At 54.6% G+C, this 10791-nt stretch overlaps 1 protein-coding gene across 1 annotated transcript; it reads left to right on the forward strand.

Annotated features, from left to right (window-relative positions):
- The first annotated feature begins 454 nt into the window (after nt 1–454).
- On the forward strand, nt 455–10097 carry LOC139439286 (uncharacterized). Its single transcript, XM_071216002.1, has 8 exons — nt 455–1049; nt 1460–1682; nt 3138–3337; nt 3748–3970; nt 5428–5627; nt 6038–6260; nt 7716–7915; nt 8326–10097. Exons 1-8 carry the CDS (start codon nt 923–925, stop codon nt 8550–8552), a joined length of 1623 nt encoding a protein of 540 aa, XP_071072103.1. The 5' UTR covers nt 455–922; the 3' UTR covers nt 8553–10097.
- The last annotated feature ends 694 nt before the right edge of the window (nt 10098–10791 follow it).

Raw genomic sequence — 10791 nt, forward strand, 5'->3', positions numbered from 1 at the left:
TGGGCAAGTCCTCCTGGTTTGTCAAGGAGATGAAAACACTGGGCACCCCTTAACAATGTGAGTGGCCCATAGGTCAGAACAAAGGGCTCCAAACTCCACAGCTGAGTCGGAAATGTGCAGTGCCTGTAGAGGTGGAGGGGTAGAGGGGTCTACTCATGTGTCACAAAGATGTGACATTTTCCCTGCTTGGTTTCATCTAACCCACTTAAACCATAGCAATCACCGGATCCATGGTCCTAGGGAAGAAGAAGTGTTGAGCAAACTGCTAATCTCTCTGCCTGGATGGTCTGGTGAGGGAGTTGAGCTGTCTAGGCAAGGTGGGACAAGGCAGTGCCCCTGGTAAGAAAGAAATGGTAGGAAAGGGAGGAGACACACAGAGGCCTGCTTGAATAGGCCAGGTCTTGCTCCCTCGGCCTCAGGCTGAGGTACAGTTAGGACCTGGAAAGGGGGGCAGCAGTTCCCCATTCAGCAGGCATTTCAGAGCGGCTCGATTTTGGTGCAGTGCATTGACTGAAGCAGTCGCTGCTTTTCCCTGCCTTTCTGGGAACTATTTTCTCCTCTGTTGGGGGCCGGGAAGAGTGACAGAAATGCATCTAGGTCCCTGATGTAGGCAAGATACATTCAAATACCACACTTAAGCCTCCTACGGCTGACAAGAGCCCTGAGTCCCCAGCTATGGGACAGTCAGCCACTGCCCAGTCTGACAGTGTTTGTGGACTGGCTGCAGGACATGGGATGGGCAGGGCCATAGACAGCAACTCTCCTGAAACACACACACGGTTCCCTTCAGAGGCAATGTGGCTGGCAAGGGAAGGCCTCTCTGATCTGCGGTCTACTCTCCTCTCACAGTGCCTTCGACCATCCGTGCCAGAACTTCGGGGGCCATCCTCGTGGGAACTTTCTCCATCTCCAGGATGCACTGATGCTCCAGGGACCCATGTCGTACGTGCATGTGCAGATGACTTCTGTGACACTGAAATGGCAGTCATGTCCTGCCCATGCCCCACTTGGGGGCCATGAATGCAGCGAGGCCGAGCCTGAGCCCGGAGGTGAGGACGTATGGAGTGGATGCCTGTCAGCCTGAACAGACAGCATGGGAGGTTACCCCAGGCAGGGTTTCCAGGGCTGGGATGGTCCGGGAGTAAGAGAGACTTCCGATGAGGCATCAGGTGAACCACTACTTCGGAAAGTTTCCTGGTTTGGATGTGGGAGGTTTAGGTTTTTGGCATCTGATAGAATTGGGGCTATTTTCTGCCTTTAAAAGACACGTGGAAAAGATACCTGGGTGGGGAACCCTCGTCCTCTTCAAATTCCAGTGTCCGTTCTATGGCCTGCTCCATGGGCAGTGGTGTCTCCTTCTCCAAACACCGCAGAGGGCAAAGCGGCACCTATAGAGCCGGAGCCCCTGGGGCTTTGGCACCATCTTGGTGCTAACTGCCTACTCCATGGCTATTTCTAGGGTCTGCCCTTTACCTGGCCAGAGCTCTGCGAGCCTTGGAGGGCAATCCTGATGGAGCTGAGGAGGACATCCTCTGGAAGCAGATTGTCATCACTGCCCCCTGCACAGAGGACAACCTCGGGCCCGACCACCTGGGCGAGGAGTTCCCATTCTCCTCTGGGCTTGGAATGCACGACCATACCGTGAGGCCCACACAACTCGTCCTGCACAGGCTCCTCACCGGGTGAGAACCAGGCCCCTTCCACATCCATGACTCACTCCACATTTCTTGTTCACTGGGTCCGTCAACTCCCTTCTCGCATCTCTCCTCGTCCGTCAGGTGGTAGGAGTGAGGGGACACACACCACGGGTTCCTATGCAGAACCTAAGCACATTAGCTAGGGATAGTTGAAACCAGGTCTGATGGGCTGACCGAGGCCCAGGGGCTCATCAGATTGTTTTCTTCCCTCTGCTGGGGAGCGTCTGTCACAGCCTTCAACACCCTCTCGGAAGGGACACGACTCTTTCCCATGTTGAAAGAATGTGGAGAAATCCGTCCCGGAGGTCCCATCTGAATTCCTAGGAGAGCAGCGTTCTCTGGGCTTTCAGAGGGTTGTCCAGACCCACTGTGACATGGGGAAAAGTGATCGTGGAGCACAACTGACAAATAGATTCTGCCTACCTATATGTGGAGGGACATTGACAGATTTAGCTTCGCTGGAGGAATGAAGCAGAAAAATTGTCTGCCCCCTGAGCATGCACTCCCGTAGGGCGTCAGAAGCTACACTTGATCTCATGAGCATGGGGGTCCACAGCAAGTTGGTGTGATGGTCACGGCTCTCTCTGGGTATGGGCAAGTCCTCCTGGTTTGTCAAGGAGATGAAAACACTGGGCACCCCTTAACAATGTGAGTGGCCCATAGGTCAGAACAAAGGGCTCCAAACTCCACAGCTGAGTCGGAAATGTGCAGTGCCTGTAGAGGTGGAGGGGTAGAGGGGTCTACTCATGTGTCACAAAGATGTGACATTTTCCCTGCTTGGTTTCATCTAACCCACTTAAACCATAGCAATCACCGGATCCATGGTCCTAGGGAAGAAGAAGTGTTGAGCAAACTGCTAATCTCTCTGCCTGGATGGTCTGGTGAGGGAGTTGAGCTGTCTAGGCAAGGTGGGACAAGGCAGTGCCCCTGGTAAGAAAGAAATGGTGGGAAAGGGAGGAGACACACAGAGGCCTGCTTGAATAGGCCAGGTCTTGCTCCCTCGGCCTCAGGCTGAGGTACAGTTAGGACCTGGAAAGGGGGGCAGCAGTTCCCCATTCAGCAGGCATTTCAGAGCGGCTCGATTTTGGTGCAGTGCATTGACTGAAGCAGTCGCTGCTTTTCCCTGCCTTTCTGGGAACTATTTTCTCCTCTGTTGGGGGCCGGGAAGAGTGACAGAAATGCATCTAGGTCCCTGATGTAGGCAAGATACATTCAAATACCACACTTAAGCCTCCTACGGCTGACAAGAGCCCTGAGTCCCCAGCTATGGGACAGTCAGCCACTGCCCAGTCTGACAGTGTTTGTGGACTGGCTGCAGGACATGGGATGGGCAGGGCCATAGACAGCAACTCTCCTGAAACACACACACGGTTCCCTTCAGAGGCAATGTGGCTGGCAAGGGAAGGCCTCTCTGATCTGCGGTCTACTCTCCTCTCACAGTGCCTTCGACCATCCGTGCCAGAACTTCGGGGGCCATCCTCGTGGGAACTTTCTCCATCTCCAGGATGCACTGATGCTCCAGGGACCCATGTCGTACGTGCATGTGCAGATGACTTCTGTGACACTGAAATGGCAGTCATGTCCTGCCCATGCCCCACTTGGGGGCCATGAATGCAGCGAGCCCGAGCCTGAGCCCGGAGGTGAGGACGTATGGAGTGGATGCCTGTCAGCCTGAACAGACAGCATGGGAGGTTACCCCAGGCAGGGTTTCCAGGGCTGGGATGGTCCGGGAGTAAGAGAGACTTCCGATGAGGCATCAGGTGAACCACTACTTCGGAAAGTTTCCTGGTTTGGATGTGGGAGGTTTAGGTTTTTGGCATCTGATAGAATTGGGGCTATTTTCTGCCTTTAAAAGACACGTGGAAAAGATACCTGGGTGGGGAACCCTCGTCCTCTTCAAATTCCAGTGTCCGTTCTATGGCCTGCTCCATGGGCAGTGGTGTCTCCTTCTCCAAACACCGCAGAGGGCAAAGCGGCACCTATAGAGCCGGAGCCCCTGGGGCTTTGGCACCATCTTGGTGCTAACTGCCTACTCCATGGCTATTTCTAGGGTCTGCCCTTTACCTGGCCAGAGCTCTGCGAGCCTTGGAGGGCAATCCTGATGGAGCTGAGGAGGACATCCTCTGGAAGCAGATTGTCATCACTGCCCCCTGCACAGAGGACAACCTCGGGCCCGACCACCTGGGCGAGGAGTTCCCATTCTCCTCTGGGCTTGGAATGCACGACCATACCGTGAGGCCCACACAACTCGTCCTGCACAGGCTCCTCACCGGGTGAGAACCAGGCCCCTTCCACATCCATGACTCACTCCACATTTCTTGTTCACTGGGTCTGTCAACTCCCTTCTCGCATCTCTCCTCGTCCGTCAGGTGGTAGGAGTGAGGGGACACACACCACGGGTTCCTATGCAGAACCTAAGCACATTAGCTAGGGATAGTTGAAACCAGGTCTGATGGGCTGACCGAGGCCCAGGGGCTTATCAGATTGTTTTCTTCCCTCTGCTGGGGAGCGTCTGTCACAGCCTTCAACACCCTCTCGGAAGGGACACGACTCTTTCCCATGTTGAAAGAATGTGGAGAAATCCGTCCCGGAGGTCCCATCTGAATTCCTAGGAGAGCAGCGTTCTCTGGGCTTTCAGAGGGTTGTCCAGACCCACTGTGACATGGGGAAAAGTGATCGTGGAGCACAACTGACAAATAGATTCTGCCTACCTATATGTGGAGGGACATTGACAGATTTAGCTTCGCTGGAGGAATGAAGCAGAAAAATTGTCTGCCCCCTGAGCATGCACTCCCGTAGGGCGTCAGAAGCTACACTTGATCTCATGAGCATGGGGGTCCACAGCAAGTTGGTGTGATGGTCACGGCTCTCTCTGGGTATGGGCAAGTCCTCCTGGTTTGTCAAGGAGATGAAAACACTGGGCACCCCTTAACAATGTGAGTGGCCCATAGGTCAGAACAAAGGGCTCCAAACTCCACAGCTGAGTCGGAAATGTGCAGTGCCTGTAGAGGTGGAGGGGTAGAGGGGTCTACTCATGTGTCACAAAGATGTGACATTTTCCCTGCTTGGTTTCATCTAACCCACTTAAACCATAGCAATCACCGGATCCATGGTCCTAGGGAAGAAGAAGTGTTGAGCAAACTGCTAATCTCTCTGCCTGGATGGTCTGGTGAGGGAGTTGAGCTCCCTCTAGGCAAGGTGGGACAAGGCAGTGCCCCTGGTAAGAAAGAAATGGTAGGAAAGGGAGGAGACACACAGAGGCCTGCTTGAATAGGCCAGGTCTTGCTCCCTCGGCCTCAGGCTGAGGTACAGTTAGGACCTGGAAAGGGGGGCAGCAGTTCCCCATTCAGCAGGCATTTCAGAGCGGCTCGATTTTGGTGCAGTGCATTGACTGAAGCAGTCGCTGCTTTTCCCTGCCTTTCTGGGAACTATTTTCTCCTCTGTTGGGGGCCGGGAAGAGTGACAGAAATGCATCTAGGTCCCTGATGTAGGCAAGATACATTCAAATACCACACTTAAGCCTCCTACGGCTGACAAGAGCCCTGAGTCCCCAGCTATGGGACAGTCAGCCACTGCCCAGTCTGACAGTGTTTGTGGACTGGCTGCAGGACATGGGATGGGCAGGGCCATAGACAGCAACTCTCCTGAAACACACACACGGTTCCCTTCAGAGGCAATGTGGCTGGCAAGGGAAGGCCTCTCTGATCTGCGGTCTACTCTCCTCTCACAGTGCCTTCGACCATCCGTGCCAGAACTTCGGGGGCCATCCTCGTGGGAACTTTCTCCATCTCCAGGATGCACTGATGCTCCAGGGACCCATGTCGTACGTGCATGTGCAGATGACTTCTGTGACACTGAAATGGCAGTCATGTCCTGCCCATGCCCCACTTGGGGGCCATGAATGCAGCGAGCCCGAGCCTGAGCCCGGAGGTGAGGACGTATGGAGTGGATGCCTGTCAGCCTGAACAGACAGCATGGGAGGTTACCCCAGGCAGGGTTTCCAGGGCTGGGATGGTCCGGGAGTAAGAGAGACTTCCGATGAGGCATCAGGTGAACCACTACTTCGGAAAGTTTCCTGGTTTGGATGTGGGAGGTTTAGGTTTTTGGCATCTGATAGAATTGGGGCTATTTTCTGCCTTTAAAAGACACGTGGAAAAGATACCTGGGTGGGGAACCCTCGTCCTCTTCAAATTCCAGTGTCCGTTCTATGGCCTGCTCCATGGGCAGTGGTGTCTCCTTCTCCAAACACCGCAGAGGGCAAAGCGGCACCTATAGAGCCGGAGCCCCTGGGGCTTTGGCACCATCTTGGTGCTAACTGCCTACTCCATGGCTATTTCTAGGGTCTGCCCTTTACCTGGCCAGAGCTCTGCGAGCCTTGGAGGGCAATCCTGATGGAGCTGAGGAGGACATCCTCTGGAAGCAGATTGTCATCACTGCCCCCTGCACAGAGGACAACCTCGGGCCCGACCACCTGGGCGAGGAGTTCCCATTCTCCTCTGGGCTTGGAATGCACGACCATACCGTGAGGCCCACACAACTCGTCCTGCACAGGCTCCTCACCGGGTGAGAACCAGGCCCCTTCCACATCCATGACTCACTCCACATTTCTTGTTCACTGGGTCCGTCAACTCCCTTCTCGCATCTCTCCTCGTCCGTCAGGTGGTAGGAGTGAGGGGACACACACCACGGGTTCCTATGCAGAACCTAAGCACATTAGCTAGGGATAGTTGAAACCAGGTCTGATGGGCTGACCGAGGCCCAGGGGCTCATCAGATTGTTTTCTTCCCTCTGCTGGGGAGCGTCTGTCACAGCCTTCAACACCCTCTCGGAAGGGACACGACTCTTTCCCATGTTGAAAGAATGTGGAGAAATCCGTCCCGGAGGTCCCATCTGAATTCCTAGGAGAGCAGCGTTCTCTGGGCTTTCAGAGGGTTGTCCAGACCCACTGTGACATGGGGAAAAGTGATCGTGGAGCACAACTGACAAATAGATTCTGCCTACCTATATGTGGAGGGACATTGACAGATTTAGCTTCGCTGGAGGAATGAAGCAGAAAAATTGTCTGCCCCCTGAGCATGCACTCCCGTAGGGCGTCAGAAGCTACACTTGATCTCATGAGCATGGGGGTCCACAGCAAGTTGGTGTGATGGTCACGGCTCTCTCTGGGTATGGGCAAGTCCTCCTGGTTTGTCAAGGAGATGAAAACACTGGGCACCCCTTAACAATGTGAGTGGCCCATAGGTCAGAACAAAGGGCTCCAAACTCCACAGCTGAGTCGGAAATGTGCAGTGCCTGTAGAGGTGGAGGGGTAGAGGGGTCTACTCATGTGTCACAAAGATGTGACATTTTCCCTGCTTGGTTTCATCTAACCCACTTAAACCATAGCAATCACCGGATCCATGGTCCTAGGGAAGAAGAAGTGTTGAGCAAACTGCTAATCTCTCTGCCTGGATGGTCTGGTGAGGGAGTTGAGCTGTCTAGGCAAGGTGGGACAAGGCAGTGCCCCTGGTAAGAAAGAAATGGTAGGAAAGGGAGGAGACACACAGAGGCCTGCTTGAATAGGCCAGGTCTTGCTCCCTCGGCCTCAGGCTGAGGTACAGTTAGGACCTGGAAAGGGGGGCAGCAGTTCCCCATTCAGCAGGCATTTCAGAGCGGCTCGATTTTGGTGCAGTGCATTGACTGAAGCAGTCGCTGCTTTTCCCTGCCTTTCTGGGAACTATTTTCTCCTCTGTTGGGGGCCGGGAAGAGTGACAGAAATGCATCTAGGTCCCTGATGTAGGCAAGATACATTCAAATACCACACTTAAGCCTCCTACGGCTGACAAGAGCCCTGAGTCCCCAGCTATGGGACAGTCAGCCACTGCCCAGTCTGACAGTGTTTGTGGACTGGCTGCAGGACATGGGATGGGCAGGGCCATAGACAGCAACTCTCCTGAAACACACACACGGTTCCCTTCAGAGGCAATGTGGCTGGCAAGGGAAGGCCTCTCTGATCTGCGGTCTACTCTCCTCTCACAGTGCCTTCGACCATCCGTGCCAGAACTTCGGGGGCCATCCTCGTGGGAACTTTCTCCATCTCCAGGATGCACTGATGCTCCAGGGACCCATGTCGTACGTGCATGTGCAGATGACTTCTGTGACACTGAAATGGCAGTCATGTCCTGCCCATGCCCCACTTGGGGGCCATGAATGCAGCGAGCCCGAGCCTGAGCCCGGAGGTGAGGACGTATGGAGTGGATGCCTGTCAGCCTGAACAGACAGCATGGGAGGTTACCCCAGGCAGGGTTTCCAGGGCTGGGATGGTCCGGGAGTAAGAGAGACTTCCGATGAGGCATCAGGTGAACCACTACTTCGGAAAGTTTCCTGGTTTGGATGTGGGAGGTTTAGGTTTTTGGCATCTGATAGAATTGGGGCTATTTTCTGCCTTTAAAAGACACGTGGAAAAGATACCTGGGTGGGGAACCCTCGTCCTCTTCAAATTCCAGTGTCCGTTCTATGGCCTGCTCCATGGGCAGTGGTGTCTCCTTCTCCAAACACCGCAGAGGGCAAAGCGGCACCTATAGAGCCGGAGCCCCTGGGGCTTTGGCACCATCTTGGTGCTAACTGCCTACTCCATGGCTATTTCTAGGGTCTGCCCTTTACCTGGCCAGAGCTCTGCGAGCCTTGGAGGGCAATCCTGATGGAGCTGAGGAGGACATCCTCTGGAAGCAGATTGTCATCACTGCCCCCTGCACAGAGGACAACCTCGGGCCCGACCACCTGGGCGAGGAGTTCCCATTCTCCTCTGGGCTTGGAATGCACGACCATACCGTGAGGCCCACACAACTCGTCCTGCACAGGCTCCTCACCGGGTGAGAACCAGGCCCCTTCCACATCCATGACTCACTCCACATTTCTTGTTCACTGGGTCCGTCAACTCCCTTCTCGCATCTCTCCTCGTCCGTCAGGTGGTAGGAGTGAGGGGACACACACCACGGGTTCCTATGCAGAACCTAAGCACATTAGCTAGGGATAGTTGAAACCAGGTCTGATGGGCTGACCGAGGCCCAGGGGCTTATCAGATTGTTTTCTTCCCTCTGCTGGGGAGCGTCTGTCACAGCCTTCAACACCCTCTCGGAAGGGACACGACTCTTTCCCATGTTGAAAGAATGTGGAGAAATCCGTCCCGGAGGTCCCATCTGAATTCCTAGGAGAGCAGCGTTCTCTGGGCTTTCAGAGGGTTGTCCAGACCCACTGTGACATGGGGAAAAGTGATCGTGGAGCACAACTGACAAATAGATTCTGCCTACCTATATGTGGAGGGACATTGACAGATTTAGCTTCGCTGGAGGAATGAAGCAGAAAAATTGTCTGCCCCCTGAGCATGCACTCCCGTAGGGCGTCAGAAGCTACACTTGATCTCATGAGCATGGGGGTCCACAGCAAGTTGGTGTGATGGTCACGGCTCTCTCTGGGTATGGGCAAGTCCTCCTGGTTTGTCAAGGAGATGAAAACACTGGGCACCCCTTAACAATGTGAGTGGCCCATAGGTCAGAACAAAGGGCTCCAAACTCCACAGCTGAGTCGGAAATGTGCAGTGCCTGTAGAGGTGGAGGGGTAGAGGGGTCTACTCATGTGTCACAAAGATGTGACATTTTCCCTGCTTGGTTTCATCTAACCCACTTAAACCATAGCAATCACCGGATCCATGGTCCTAGGGAAGAAGAAGTGTTGAGCAAACTGCTAATCTCTCTGCCTGGATGGTCTGGTGAGGGAGTTGAGCTCCCTCTAGGCAAGGTGGGACAAGGCAGTGCCCCTGGTAAGAAAGAAATGGTAGGAAAGGGAGGAGACACACAGAGGCCTGCTTGAATAGGCCAGGTCTTGCTCCCTCGGCCTCAGGCTGAGGTACAGTTAGGACCTGGAAAGGGGGGCAGCAGTTCCCCATTCAGCAGGCATTTCAGAGCGGCTCGATTTTGGTGCAGTGCATTGACTGAAGCAGTCGCTGCTTTTCCCTGCCTTTCTGGGAACTATTTTCTCCTCTGTTGGGGGCCGGGAAGAGTGACAGAAATGCATCTAGGTCCCTGATGTAGGCAAGATACATTCAAATACCACACTTAAGCCTCCTACGGCTGACAAGAGCCCTGAGTCCCCAGCTATGGGACAGTCAGCCACTGCCCAGTCTGACAGTGTTTGTGGACTGGCTGCAGGACATGGGATGGGCAGGGCCATAGACAGCAACTCTCCTGAAACACACACACGGTTCCCTTCAGAGGCAATGTGGCTGGCAAGGGAAGGCCTCTCTGATCTGCGGTCTACTCTCCTCTCACAGTGCCTTCGACCATCCGTGCCAGAACTTCGGGGGCCATCCTCGTGGGAACTTTCTCCATCTCCAGGATGCACTGATGCTCCAGGGACCCATGTCGTACGTGCATGTGCAGATGACTTCTGTGACACTGAAATGGCAGTCATGTCCTGCCCATGCCCCACTTGGGGGCCATGAATGCAGCGAGCCCGAGCCTGAGCCCGGAGGTGAGGACGTATGGAGTGGATGCCTGTCAGCCTGAACAGACAGCATGGGAGGTTACCCCAGGCAGGGTTTCCAGGGCTGGGATGGTCCGGGAGTAAGAGAGACTTCCGATGAGGCATCAGGTGAACCACTACTTCGGAAAGTTTCCTGGTTTGGATGTGGGAGGTTTAGGTTTTTGGCATCTGATAGAATTGGGGCTATTTTCTGCCTTTAAAAGACACGTGGAAAAGATACCTGGGTGGGGAACCCTCGTCCTCTTCAAATTCCAGTGTCCGTTCTATGGCCTGCTCCATGGGCAGTGGTGTCTCCTTCTCCAGACACCGCAGAGGGCAAAGCGGCACCTATAGAGCCGGAGCCCCTGGGGCTTTGGCACCATCTTGGTGCTAACTGCCTACTCCATGGCTATTTCTAGGGTCTGCCCTTTACCTGGCCAGAGCTCTGCGAGCCTTGGAGGGCAATCCTGATGGAGCTGAGGAGGACATCCTCTGGAAGCAGATTGTCATCACTGCCCCCTGCACAGAGGACAACCTCGGGCCCGACCACCTGGGCGAGGAGTTCCCATTCTCCTCTGGGCTTGGAATGCACGAC

Source organism: Dasypus novemcinctus, chromosome 7, assembly GCF_030445035.2.
Source record: "Dasypus novemcinctus isolate mDasNov1 chromosome 7, mDasNov1.1.hap2, whole genome shotgun sequence".
NCBI lineage: Eukaryota > Metazoa > Chordata > Mammalia > Cingulata > Dasypodidae > Dasypus > Dasypus novemcinctus.